Source organism: Protopterus annectens, chromosome 3.part0 (assembly GCF_019279795.1).
Source record: "Protopterus annectens isolate FY-2018-M chromosome 3.part0, PAN1.0, whole genome shotgun sequence".
NCBI lineage: Eukaryota > Metazoa > Chordata > Ceratodontiformes > Protopteridae > Protopterus > Protopterus annectens.
Window position 1 is genome coordinate 588,604,775 of NC_056731.1, and position 15,576 is coordinate 588,620,350.

At 36.9% G+C, this 15,576-nt stretch overlaps 1 protein-coding gene across 1 annotated transcript in view; it reads left to right on the plus strand.

Annotated features, from left to right (window-relative positions):
* The window catches only part of EGFR (epidermal growth factor receptor), a 1,653,396-nt gene extending 1,641,959 nt beyond the window's left edge, over positions 1-11,437 (plus strand). The window contains exon 28 of the mRNA XM_044064990.1: positions 6,137-11,437. Coding sequence (XP_043920925.1) covers positions 6,137-6,495 — 359 coding nt within the window. The 3' untranslated portion in view covers positions 6,496-11,437. The remainder of the gene's footprint in view (positions 1-6,136) is intronic.
* The last annotated feature ends 4,139 nt before the right edge of the window (positions 11,438-15,576 follow it).

Sequence of the window (15,576 nt, forward strand, 5' to 3'; positions counted from 1 at the left end):
TTAAAGCTTACACTGTTAAAAATATAACCCCTAGAGGTCTTCGAATTAGGGTGCCGCCTTATGTCAACACCCCTAATGATACGTTACATGAGGAATGGGCACAAGCACAGCAGGATGGAACCAAGTCTTTTGTTAGACTATTGTCCTCTTCTTATGAACGTTCAATTCAGGCTAATATAATAGAAACCCAACACATTTGTGAAGAAATTAAGGTGTATGAGAGTCCGACCCAGTATCAGGAATGTCTTCATAAACTATCTATTTACTTGTGATGGAAAAAACTTTAGAAACAAAAAATTGTACAGGTTTCAAAGAGATTTGAGGGATTATGAGCAAGGCAAACCTTTTGGATTTAGGAAAAACGTTACCTTTTCAGATGGGGAACATGGCAGGGCTAGGCCAAAGAGAAAGAGACCTAGATCAATTTTAAAGAAATCCAAAACTGACTACAGCAGTACCTCAGGGGAGGAATCCTCTGTAACTGACATGGAACAAACACTTGGCTCATGGGTCCCCAGGTTATAAGAAACAGAAAAACATTGCAGCCCCGTTAGATTTAGGACACACAGGGGTGGGAGAAAACATCACAAATGTAGAAAATCTGGAAACATTGCTGTAAATGATGATTCCCAAATAGTTGAACAGTCAAATGTACTAAATATTTCTTCTGTAGTACTATCTGAAACCGCAATTAAACGTCTTAATAAGGGATTAAAATATGTTCCTGGCTTTTATGTTCATGAAGATAGTGTGGTTAAAGATGTTGTGTCATTTTGTCAGCTGTTGAATTTAAAATTGTTTATTTGGTCAACAGGAGAACTCTCAAACATCTACTGACTTCAGATTTAAAAACTCTGTTTTTCAGCCCCCTATGGATAAACATGTTGCAGTATTTCAAAAATCTGTGCTCAAAGATTTACATTTTCATGGCTATGAAACTCGTATGTTGGGTCACAACTTGTCAGGAGCTGAACAACTAGCCCTTCGGGAAATGAGGAATAACCACAAGCATAGTTATTCCAGCCAACAAGGGAGGAGCAGTCATTGTTATGGACATGGATTATTATTTATCAGAGGCATATAGACAACTTAAGAATGGCAAACATTACATACCAATGCCTCTGGATCCAACTAATCATTTTAAGAAGGAAAATTATTCCTTCTTGGAATTGGCTGTTGAGGAAGGGATTATAAGTGTATCAGTCTCACAACATCTCATAGTGGAAGATCCTCAGAGACAGATACTTTATTTGCTACCAAAAATTCATAAAAACTTGCAGAAACCACCTGGTAGGCCACTAGTATCACTTACGGAACCCTTATCAGAATTTCTCACCAAGTACTTACAGCCACTTCTGAAAATGGTTAGGTCTAGGATCAAAGACACGACTGAATTCCTTAGAATTCTAAGTGATACGCAATTGGAACCAGGATGGATAATGTGTACGTTGGATGTTACGGTCCTATATACAAATATTGGGCTGGGCTTGAAGCTCTTGAATATTGGCTTCAGAAAGCAAAGTTTTATCTTCCTGGTTTCAATACATTGTAGTCTGTATGGCAGAACATGTCCTTACAAAAACATCTTCTATTTTCAGAAGGAATGCTATTGGCAGGTGCGAGGTACGGCTATGGGAGCATCTTTTGCCCCCATTTATGCAGATCACTTTATGGGATATTTGGAGGAATTCCTTATATGTGATGAGTCACATAACAATTTTTTGGGTGAGATGGATATTTGGCGGTGATACCTAGACAAATGTTGGCTAGTTTGGCGGGCAGATACAGTATATCTTTTGGAGTTTGTTCAATACCTCAATGATAACAAGTGGGGTATTGAATTTACACTCAATATGCACCATCAACAAATTCATTTTTTAGATGTTGAGATTTGTAGAAATACAGATAATACACTGTCAACCCAGGTATTCCGAAAATAGCTACAATATAATAGTCTTCTTGAAGCTACTAGCTTACATCCTAATCACATCATTAGGAATATTCCCAAGTCCCAATTCCTTCGTACCAAAAGGATTTGCTCCTCCCAGAATGACTATGAACACCACAAAAATTATCTAATACACAGGTTTAAGACAAGAGGCTATAAACCGGGACACATTATAACAGCCAGCAACGGGGCTATGGGGCAGGATAGGACAGAATTATTGAAATACCATGAAAAAACATCATGATCAGAAAATGTTCTCAGATTCACAGCTACATACGGTAGGAACATTCACGCCATTAGAAATGCAGTTAACAAAAATTGGAATATTCTCATGGCAGATGAGGATTTATCTTACCTACTTACAGATTAGTTCTCATGTCACAGAGGCAGAACATTAGGATCTTACCTAAACCATTATAAATCCAGGACAGAATGGGACTCTATGCAGGATCAACTAACTATCACAGGAGAGAAATTGATTGGATCATTCTCCTGTGGACATTGCTCTTTTTGTAAATATATGTTAAAATCGAAGGAGTTTACCAGCCTTCTTCTTCTTCTTCTCTCGGCTTTTTCCCGGTTAGGGGTCGCCACAGCGGATCATCTGTCTGCTCATGATTGGCAGTGGAGTTTTACGGTGTCGAATTGCCAGCCCGGCGCCCAACCTTCCACAGAAGGCACACACATGTACACACTCACACCTAGGGCCAATTTAGAGTGTCCAATTCACCTACTGCATGTCTTTAGGATGTGGGAGGAAACCCACACGACCACAGGAAGGACATGCAGACTCCACACAGAAGGCACCCCAGCCGTGAATCGAACCGGAGAACCTCTAGCTATGAGGCGGCAATGCTAACCACTGCACCACCATGGCCGCCCCAAGGAGTTTACCAGTAAAAACACCAAATTTGTATACAGGATCAAGTATTTTGCAAACTGCAGTACAGACTGGGTAGTCTATTTAGCGACCAGTTACTGCTCTTCATTTTATGTTGGGCAGACTTCTAGGCTCTTTAGAATCAGGATGTCGGAGCATTTAGGCGACATCAGGAATAAACGCATGACCAACGCACTTTACAGACATGTATGTACTCACAAATCAGCAGTATTCCACTTTTGTATCATTGACAAAATATGGGGTGATAGATCTCAAAAATTGGGGTGGCACAGTTTACTAAATGAAAGAAAAAAATGTGGATAGTTAAGTTGGGGGCTTTATTTTCCCCGGGTCTTAATGACCATTTGTAACTTTTTAAAATGCATTTCCAGACATTTTTTTCATGATGTATAGGGATGCATATTATTATTTCTTTAGTGTGCCCTTAAATGCTTCATTGATTGATTAATAATTAATGTTGGATATATAAATGGATGACTTTTTCAGTTGGATGGTAATCACTGATGAAGGCAAATGTGCTGTAACCGGTCTGATTTTTTTACATTCAGAATAAACAAAGTTATCATTCTTGGTGCTGGCCTCTAATTTTGACTTTGTGATGAATTTTTTGGCCTTTTGCACCTGCCCTACATGCAAAACTTTTCTTTGGACTGATCTTGTTTACAAATATGTAATCCCCATTTAAGATGGAAGGACTTTTTTCTTCCATAGGTCGCAGTGGTACAGCGGTTAGCATTGTCGCCTCACAGCAAGAGGTTCTCCCATTCGATTCTCAGCTAGAGTGCCTTCTGTGTGGAGTCTGCATGTCCTCCCCATGGTCGTATGACATTTAAAGACATGCAGGTAGGTGGGTGCGTGAATGATTGTGCCTTCTTTGAAGGTTGGGCTGGCAACTTGGCACCTCTAAAATCCACTGCCAATCATTAGCGGACTGGAGTTCCACTGTGGCCACCCCTAACTGGGAAAAGCCAAAAGACTTTTTTTAACATCACAAGAAAATCATAAGATGTGTAAAACGTTTGCTTAAATTTTCAATTATAAATCAAATACCTTTTTGTGAAGAGTTACAGCAGAAGTTATTCCACCAATGTAGTCAGTAACCCAGTCCGTACTGCAGTTTGCAAAATATTTGATCCTGTATACAAATTTGGTGTTTTTGCTGGTAAACTCAGTAGATTTTAACATATATTTACAAAAAGAGCAATGTCCACAGGAGAATGATCCAATCAATTTCTCTCCTGTGATAGTTAGTTGATCCTGCATAACATATAAAACACCAGATGCATCAGAAATCCAGATAATCACATCATCCCTGTAAGCAACTAAACTTCATAATATAACTTGTTTTCAAGTAATCATAAAGATCAGCTAAGTTAAAAAATATATAAGATACACCGTAAGCTCATTTTTCAGGGGGCCAAGCCCTTTTTCAGCCCAAAGTGAATTCAGCATTCTTCCATTCCTTGTAGTTTATATATATTAAATCCAAAATCACATAAACGTGAAGAAATGGATCAGCTGGTGCTATGTAATACCATGTGTTTCCTATTTTCTTTACCTGCAAAGCCTCTTATCCGACCACAAGCACATGAAATAAATACTGCTTAGTGATCAGGACTTGTAATATCTGGCAGTAATCATCACATGGTACAATCAGTGAGAGTGATACTGTCATAGTGGATTCACTGTTCGGTTCACAGTCAGGTGTCCTCTAACTGGCAGTAAGCATCATGTGGTACAGTCAGTGAGAGTGACACTATCATGGTTTACTGATCGGTCCACAATCAGGTGTCCTCTTCCATTATACACGTACTGATGGGCACATTGTGCACTTTCACTGCACAACAGTGAAAATTGAAAAAGACTCTGAACCACAACTATGCCCTGTAGCCTTCTCACCATCTCTTATAAGACATAACACTAAAGGCCTTGATGAAGGTCAGCTGCAAAATATCTACTGGATAGTCTTTGACTACCAACCCAGAACAACATATAAATGTTGTGAGCTGTAGCAGCTCTAATTATTTTGCCATATAGGATTATCATTCTGACAGCATCTTCTCTAATGCACTAACTTATAAGGTCTGGAAATCAGAGAGTTTGTTAGCAGTAATGTTCATTGCATGACATTCAGTGGGACACGGGCCACACATCATCTTATGAGTCACCTTCAAAGTGATCGTGTAATTTCTGAAACAATTCATCTTTCAGTATCTTCTAACTGATTCTTACATTACTATATGCAGTGTCTAAAGTACCAACTATCTAGTTAAGTATAGGCATGATGTAGTTTCTTCATACCACACCAGCAGTATGGTATTCATTACATTTGGTGAGTTGTAACCTAACATACAGAAAGAAAAAGAAACTGTTATCATAATCATCCAGTGCCACCAGGGAAGACCCAATTGAAATGGGTAAATTATCTTGTACAGCTGTATTTTCAGAATCTGAGTATTTTTAAGATAAAGGATGGTAACGCACATAAACCTTGAAAACACTACTAAGCAACAATAATGCAGTATTGTTATAATGCCTGTGTACATTACTTGACTGATATGTCAGAGTATAATTGCACAAATTATAATTTCCTGCCTTACCTGAATCAAGAAACACATTTAATCAAGTATAATTATGAGTAGAGACTTGGAAAAATGTCATGCTTTCTTAAAGGACCTTTTACCTTCATACCAATGGCACCTATACTCAAGATTTTTACATTACTTAGCTAGGTTTAGTGGTGTATCTTATTAAAATTCAGTAACCACATATTACTTTTATTAAGGACTCAGAATGCACCAGTATACATGTTTTAGCAGACTTCAGGTTGTTAACTAACTGCACATCATATTTTAGTATTAATGATAAGTGCATAAGCTACTTAATGTGACTAGATCATGTCTGTGTTATATAATGGTCTTATATTTCTAGTCCTCTGTTTTAAGCAATATACTGTTAAAAACTGGAAAATGTAATATATACTTCTGAAGCAGTGCTTGCAGATTGTATTTAACTGATTAGAAGCAATATTTTCTGTGCTTTAGGCATCATTAAACAACAAATCTCAAGACTGAAATAAATAAAACTATAAACTTAAAATTTCATGACAATGGTCATGGAAATGTTGCACTCGGTTGTTGCCGAAAATACAGAGGAACTAACTGTAAAAGCTATGAATACCAACACTGTTAAATCTTTGATAAATGGCAGCTTGAACATGAGTGAAATAATAATGTACAAGTGAAAGCAGGTTTAACCAGTCTTTCTTTATTTGTGTGTACTTCCAGAGTATGTAAATCAAGCAGCAAAAAATGCCCCGGCAGGTGCAGTTGAGAATCCAGTCTACCATGATACAGTCTTCAGTTTGTTTCCTTCACCATCCATGGGTTGTCAGAATGGAAACAGCAAGCCAGAATACCAGAATACAAACCTTTCAGCACCCTTTCATCCTCAGACTGATAACTCACGCTACTGTGACCAAACAAAGCACCATCAAATAAGCCTGGACAATCCTGACTATCAGCAGGACTTTTTAGCCAAGACCACTTTGCAAAACTGTCACATGCCTTTTGCTACCACAGACAACACTGAATATATTGGTGTTGGATTACTGCCAGCTAATTCTTATGTTCAAACATCAGCATGACCTGTCTGTTGACTGTACCTGAGAGATGCTTTTATATCCCGCTGTGCTCACAGTATCTGTAGTCCTAAGTTGTGCAAGCCTTGGTATAATGTACTTCCTGATGGACCCATTTACCACCGTATCTTATATTGTTTTTTCCCCAAAGAATCTGCCTGTTATCATTAGCAGACTAAATGGGGTGATTTGTGAAACACACCAACGGGTCTGATTTTAACAAATATCTGCTTCTGCTCCCCATTCTTAAGACACTAGGCAGCATTAGTTTTTATATACTTTACATTTATAAGGAGATTTTTTGTAGGGTATGCAGTTCTTATTCACTACCATTACCACAGGTTTCAAGTGCCCATTTTCATGAACTGCATATTGTGTTTGCACATGAAGAGGAGCACATCAGCTAAAGAAATCACACATTTTAGCCAGTATATGTATGAGTTTGTCCTTATAAGCCTAAAGCCTAAATCACATATACAACTAACCTTTCCATGGACTTTTCCTTCTGCTTTGAGGTAATTCATTAGTAAGCAGTAAGTGTGCTATAATGCTACAGTACTGTAGCAGGAATGCTTCTATTGGATAAACTTGGACATGTATGGTACACTTGTATAAATCTGCTTCCTGCAATACTGATGAGGCAAACCATTGAATATATTGTTCTTCGTGTGGAAATATAAACCACACTCAGCTTTATGGAGGTAAGCAGACAAGAGTGGTACCGGCTTTGAAAATGTCTTGAATCTGTAGACTACATTCTAAAAAACAGCACTGACACTGCCTTTAGGTATTACATGAGTTTGGCAAGGTGTTCCATCTACTGTGCACTAGGTGAAATTGTTGAAAGTGCAGGTAGGTGTATCACACAAAATGTAGCATTTGACATTTAATGTCAGAAGATGCGGTACTGTCTGTCAATATGCAGTAGGCATTTCAGAATGTCTTATTTTGCAGTGTGACATTGTTTAAAATAAAAACACATGCTGGACTTTATTCAAGGTAAGAATAAAGTGAAACATAGCACCATGCTCACTCACCAGAAGAGATGGTGGTACTCATCTGTGGCACATGATCCTTGTAGACGACTGCTGTGAGAGTGTGGTTACCTTTGATTTCACAGACTTTTGGGCTATTCCATTTGTAGCATCTGCATAGCCCCACATTATCTTAGTTGCTCTCATGACTTATTCTCTATGCAAGTGATAGTTTGGAAGGCTATAGGAATAAATGCCTTAAATTATGTTCGGTCAGTAGACTGAAATTTATCAACACGAGTAGCATTACTGGTAGTATGCCATGGCAGTCTATAAAAACAGAAAAGAATTTATACTTGTTTAAAAGATGTGAGTAATTTATACAGTCAATCATGAAGGTAAGGGGACATTTTGGAAGTCTGATTCTTGACAGTTACTATATCAGTAGAGCTCAGATACCATTCCATGTACACTCATTAAATGTTTCAAATGGAATAGTTTTCAGAAACAATAATTTGATAAAAGGGTCAAATTTTTCATGGTAAAATAAGTTTCTTTTCCAGCTTAAGTGAAGAAGCATTTATCTCCCTGGCAAAGGCATTTGACTACTTAAAGCTAAGAGTGTGTTTGAGTGGTTCCATTCTCTCGTGCTTAGTTAAAACATGTAATAATGGTGCATTTAAATCAGTACTTATGTAAGCAAAATATTTTCCACTATTTTCTTCAGAAAGGAGAATGTCTAATGTGAATTTCTTCTACTACGAGTTACTGTGCAACTCCTTCAAACTTTTTAAATGAACTTTGTTATACATTTGTGGCTAATAATTTAAATAATACACATGGATGCCCTCAGAAATGCTCAACAAACTCTTCAGATGAAGGTATGATCTTTCTGAAATAATACTGGAGCTTGTTTTAAACGAAAACACTGTTATAACATTGAAAAATAGTTACCTTTTTTAAATTTGTGGCTAATAATTCAAATAATACACATGGATGCCCTCAGAAATGCTCAACAAACTCTTCAGATGAAGGTATGATCTTTCTGAAATAATACTGGAGCTTGTTTTAAAGGAAAACACTGTTATAACATTGAAAAATAGTTACCTTTTTTAAATTAAATGAAGACTCATTTTTGTCATAGAATAAAAATATGATTTTTTTTCATAGACATATTTGGCTAAATAATGTCCCATGCAGGTCATACTGAAAGCACTAAGCTCACTGAACCACTATACTTTTGGAGTTTTATTTCTAATGCTGTTCCTTCACCTTAGAAATAGCCTTTCCTTCATAACTTGATGGATATTATAGCAATAATAATATTTTTTTCAGAACTGTTTTATTGTCTGAAACAGGACACCACATGCCTAAATGTAGCATTCTGTGATAGTGTCAGCTGTACTGAACCATTTTACTACAGGCACATAATGAATCTTCCTGTGACATCAGCATGTCACCTTCTGAATGGACTGTTTATCTTCTCTGTAATAAACAGAAATATAAATGCTTCTTATTCCTCAGGTTACCTTGTAGAAACAAAATGACCACAATAGGAAACTCCAACAGTGAATGCCAGCTAGGGGGAAACATTAATTTTCATTAGCATTAATTTATGGCTCACTTATCTTAATCTATTTAATAGTACAATTCTAGTGACTGTTTTCAATCAGAGCTATAGCTAGCCTATTTGATACTATTGTACCGCTGACAGAGTACCTGTTTCATATCCCTACCTCAGAACTGAGGTGCAAAACAAAACTGAGTGCATCTTATGATCTGTAGCAAGGAGCTGTGTGATGTAGTCTAACACAGTTTCTGATACAGCTTTGTATGGAGCCCAAAACTTGTGCAAGGAATTTTAGCAACTATAACAAGGAGCCCTCCACTAAGTATCATTAAAGCAGCCATGATCACAAGCATTTCTACTTAAAGGATTTATGGCTACCAAGCTACTACAGCTATTCCTTCCCCAGGAAGAGGTTAGGAATCTGTGACAGTCTGTACCTTGTCTAAAGTGCTGATCAAGCCCACTAACTGTTTGCACTGGGGCAGCTGCCCCTCTCACTGTACCCTTGCTACAGGTCTGTTTACTAAGATGAAAGGTTTATAACCATCATTCTTATTTAACAGACTTTGCCTTTTTGCTGTATTAGTAGACTTGTTATGCACTTGCGCTGTTTCATCATTCTGTGTTTTATGACTATTTTATCCACAAGAATTAAATCCTAAATGGTGTAGTTTATTTCACAAATATATAATCCGGCATTAACCTAAAAGTCAGCTTTTGGTGTTATTCAGGTGAACAGAGAAAAGTACAATTATTTTTAGTTCAGTAGCTGCCAAACAGTTTACATAATAATGTATCACAACTGCTGCAAGTAAGTGTTCAGCTTTCTATCCCTTTGAACCATGCTTTGAGCTGCAACTTTTGTGACCAGAGTGAAATGCTAGCAGGCAACTGACCAATATAAATTAATTCTGTAAAGTTGTAAATTCAAGCTGTGACATGGTGCAGAGGTGTGGCTAAGTGTTTTTTCTACCAGAAATATACTGCTTTGATAATTGGGGGTATACAGATTTGGCATATAACATGTGTGGTCAGAGATAATCCTGTCCCACGTATAACCCCAATCCAGCACAACTCTGATTTTATAGAAAATAAGATTACCTGGGCTGCAAGTTTTATTTGCAAATGCATTCTTATGGTAATGCCATAGCTTATAACAGTTCTACACACAAGATCATATATTACAATGGATGCTAGGCTCACTTGTTAGTTGGACAAGCATATAATTGTTCAACATTTGAATAAATGTGATTTTTTTTTAAATGTAGGCTTTAAAACAAATCCGAAATTCTCAGTATTTAACCTAAATTTTATAAACAGGATACAAGTTATGTAAAGTATTTTTTAGTTATTCAAGATATTTAAATAAAAGCAAAGAAATATGCTGACAGAAGCTTGCAGTTTGCTGGAAAGCAAAACATTCAGGAAAACAAAATGTGCAACATCAGATTTAGACAAAGTTTAAACTGAAAAATACAGCTCTTGTTTTTAATTATTTCTTTGTGTTTTGGTCAACATTCTCTGCACAGAAAATGTCTTCAGAGATTAGCAATTTGACTTTGTAAATACAATGATATTCTAATAAATGGTCTTATTTGTAGGACTGCTTTAACATTACCATAACTGATGTTAGAATGGCATTTGCAAATAAAATTTGCAGACTAGTTAATCTTAGTCTGGCAGTTGGTTTAGAGGATTAAGGAGCTGCTAATCTGTTTCCCGTGGTTCAGTGATACAAGGTTTGATTCCCTCAGCATCCATTGCCTAACTCTAAGCAAGTCAAGACAACATTCCTGGGCTGAGTGTGAAAATGGTCCATAGACATCAGTGGTCTACCCTGGAAAACAAATGCAAATTAAATAAAATAAATAATAAATATTTGGGGCTTTTGACCACTGAATTAGGTATAATGTGATTGTGGAAATTTCTTTATAGCAAAGCTTCTGTGTGGAATTCTGACTTTTCTATACCATTTTAATTACTCTGGTGCAGTTAAATAGGATCTGTTTTGAAAAACTTACTTTATTATCTAATGATAGGAGCCCTTTAAAGAGCCAGCAATTAGCAATCATTTCAAGTGTTCTTATGTAAGCTTAATTTTAGACAGACTACCAGAACCAGATGCTGTTCTGCATAGCATTTCCTCACTGAGAGTGAATGGTATAATATTAAACTGTGCTTGATGAAGACCATGAAGAAGACTTCTTCTGTCAGTGCGGAATTCTGCCCAAGTCTGCAGAAATGACAGGAATAAGTAATGATAGAGAGCATAGATGTGGAAGTCGTGGTGATACAGCAGTAGCGTTGTTGCCTCATGGCAAGAGGTTCTCCTGTTCAATTCACGGCTAGAGCACCTTCTGTGTGGAGTCTGTATGTCCTCCCTGCAGTCGAGTGGCCTCCAAAAGACATGCGTGAATGGGCTTGTATTTGCTGAAGGTTGGGCATCGGGCTGGCAACTTGGCACCATAAAAAAAAAATCTACTGCCAATCATTAGTGGACCGGAGTTACACTGTGGTGACCCCTAACAGGGAAAAGCCGAACAAGAGAGCATAAACGTGCCACCAACTAAATGACATTTAACATTGCCACCACCGACCGAGTCATAATGGAGACTTACAACTAAGTGAATTATTAAATAAAGATCACTTTGCAGCTTTGTTGTAAGAAATAGCAGTAGTTATACATATGCTTACATTTAAGCATGCCGCAATTAAAAATGAAACCAAAACCGAGTAAAAGATTTTAAAAAATGTCATCAGTGCGTTGTTTGAAATCTAAGTCATATGAATTGTATTCAATAACTCAAATATTGTAAGCTCACGTTTTTATATAGTTAAAAATATACAATTTACATAGGAGAGAGAGAGTCATACTTTATACTTTTTTTGTAAAATTCATTTCTCATAGTACAATGTATGTGCTACTTTTTTGTTTGTTGTTGCCATAAACAATACAGATGCAATTATTTTGGGTGCTGCTGTGCTACTATTACCACCAAAAAGGTATTATAGCAGGACATTCTTATGTTCCTGAATATGTTAACATTTTATCTGGTCTCTGTAAAGCATGTTTCCTCACTGTTCTAAACATGTTTAATGATATGATCATTGCTTATTTCCTGATGATTATACAAATACCAACATAACCGTTTTTTAACAATGTAATGTTTATTTTCTTGGATCACCCTTCCCCTTGTGTGCTTTTTACAGGAAATATTGCTTACATAAGATGTTGAAACACTGAGCTGTAATTCAAATGCAGATAAACTAATGACAGGTTAATGCTTTGTAGTATATTACATTGTAAAGTACAAGCTGATTCAGTATAGTAAAAGACACAGCTTGAAATAATAAAACAGCTTTAAGTGAGTTTATTCAGTACCAGACAGAAACCAATGAGAAAACTTAAAATTAATTTTTTTAAATGTTAAGATTTGCCTGTCCAGTGACACAGACAGTTAATGTCTAGACTATGGTAGAGGTGACCTGAACCTGATTAGTGGCATAGTCATCTGTTGGAGCTGGTAGGAAGGATGAGTTTTTCTATTTTGCTGCGTGAAGGTCAGCATTCATGAGGGCAAATCCTTTAAGCAGTAGTGGTGGCTGTGGCTTACAGTTTTCACTGGACTGGACATGCTAGAAGAGTGAGGAGGCATGGTGACACAGGGGTCCAGGCAGACATGTTCTCAGAGCAGATTCATCATTCTCTGATCAAGACCATTAGATGTGTGGCTTTGTGGGAAGAGTCCTTGCATGTCAGGCAAGCATATATGAAGTTTATGATTTCTGGTTCCACTCTGCCTCCCACACTTCAGTCTCCACCCCCCCTTCTCACCCCAACTGCAGCCTCATCTGCTAGCGGGAAAGCAGCTGGCCATTTGCTGTCTTTCCCCACTTCCCTTCACTCCAACAAGGGTGACCCCCCCACCTTCTGGGTAGCGATTACCAGGTACAGATGTTCAGAACAAATTGGAGCAGAAAGTGATCAGTCAGTGTTCAGCTGAAGGCCTGCCAAGGGAGTCAGAAAACAGTGGTATTAAGAATTTCTGTACCAAACTGTACAGCAGCAGTCCTAGCTGTTAGTCTAACTAGTGCACATGGCATTACTGTATACTGGACTACTATAATATTTAGAAGCATGTTTACAGTTTAAAGCAAAGCTGACAGAATTTTGCACTTCAGTAAATCAGTTTAGTGTGTCAGCTGTATTGTTTCCATTTTATAATATTTAAATGCTGCATATTATGGCACTGTTGTATGAGCTGTAGCCAAATCAATATCAATCTACACTGCCACATATTACTTCCTAAACCATAAGGCTCACAATTTGATTGCATATTATTTCTGGGAAACAGTGGACCTAGTATGTTGAATATAGAGATGCAAGGTTTTCTCTTAGTGAAAGCATGGCTTAAAGTGTTGACTTACATCCCCCATATGCATCATTTCATCACATGCTCTGCATGGAGACACAACTGCTGCTGCCCATTCTCTACCAATGGTGTGATCTCATGACACATACCAACCAGATGCAAGAACAGGAACTAAAAACATTAGTTTCACTATTGTAGCCTAGCAAGGATACACACAATGATGCATTCTAAACCACGTGTAGCTTTGGGAGAACTGGATTCTTTACACTAAATCTAGATAAAATGGTACTTTCTTGTGTACTGTAGAAAGCACAGTTTCTCATCTGACCTTATTTTAGCAGTTTAATAGTGGTTTGACTACTTTTCAAGTGTAAACTATGGTGTGCTGTAGAAGCTATCTTCAATCCCATATTGCTGATGTCTGGGATTGCCTTCTGTCACTGTGAAGAGAGACTCTAAAGTCATTAGTCCTCATGCTGTATTCACTTCAGTGCCCTTGTTTTGCACATCTTCAGTGATCCTATGGATCCAGTACTAAACACAGATGCGCTGCATTCAGGTATCTACTTAAACTAGCATTTGGATCAATGTAAAGTAATGGTGTCTTTTTTTTTTCTTTTCTCTGTAAACTGTGTTACACTTGGCAATTTACACTGACATTAGTAATTTTTAGAATGTAAAATGAGGTAATTGTGAAAGCACTATTTTGTATAAAAAGGCTGTGTTTTGAGAGATCACAGTACAAATCAGAAAAAAAAAGATTATCTGTATATTAAGTCATGTGTAATAAGTTGAAACTGAGTTGTATATTATTTTTTTCAATGTTTTGAGTGAATAAAGAACTGTTACTGTAATTGTAAGATATATATGTGATGTAATGATAATGTTATACATTTTTAAGATTGTTTTTCATTAGCTTATGGATTTATTCAGACTGAGTTGTACAGAATGGGTGTGTCAAAAGGAGATAATCATTTTTTTAATCAGACATTTGTCCTTTGTTAATTGCAGTTGGAAATTGTCCAGTTGTGAAAGTTAAGACATGTAGGTTCAGAGTTGCAAAATAGTTCATCCTATAGTATATAGAAGCACATGAGGACTGCCTTTAAATGAAATGACCAAGAGAGAAAACAAATAATTGGCTCTGACATATTTCCTGTGCACCTTGTGATCTAATTGTACAGGACCTGTACTTTCACAATATAATTTTAGCCCAACAAACATTGCTAATGTTCCAGTAAGTCTTCTTATAAAATTTGTTGGTGCTGGTCCACTTAAAATTCACCACTATATTTTTTATTTGTCCACAATTTTGCCTTCTTGACATTCATATCTTTTTTAAGCCACTGGTATTATTTACAGATAAAGTATGGTTGGAAAAAATGTTTTAATATATATGTTTGTCATTATTTCCTTTTTGCTGAGCAATTATAATTGTGATTATGTTCCTTTTAATCATTGCTAGAATAGATTTCTCTAAACTAAATGAAACACATTTTCCTTAGTTATGTGAGGAACACCTGATGTGTTTAAGTGACCATTAGGATGGTTGACCATTTTAACTTGCATATGCCATTGTTTGAAGTACAGTGCCTTTAATTTAAAATACATTTTAATACTATATCTAACACAGTAGCACTATCGTCCCTCAGTCTGTTGCATATTGTACATTAATCAGAGAAAAAAAAAACACAACATCCATACAAAAAATGGAACTTAAATGCTATTTCAAGTAGCAGAAGATGCTTCATTTTCTTATACCAGCTTTAACTTATTCAGAGTCATGGGAAGCTGGAACGTATGTTGTAATTCAGCAAGCATAAGACAGAGATGTATACTTCACACAATCACACCATATGCACATCTATGGCAGGTTACCATTATCCTATTGGTGGATGAAGCTTGAACAATCGAGCTTTGACCACCTGAGCTTCAACTTGCCAATAACTGGGGTTCCTCCATAGAAAATCACTTTTGGCAAGTTGTATCGGAACTGATTCCCTTTTGGGGGAAATTTTTCCCTTTTTTTTCAAGAGCTACCTCAGAGTTGGTATGTATAGGTTTGGGGGTGCAGGGGGATTACCTCTCTGTAAAATCACTTTAAAAACTAATTTTCATCAAGATGTTTTTGGCAAATGCAGTTCAGGATTTCTAATCCTCTGTACATTCA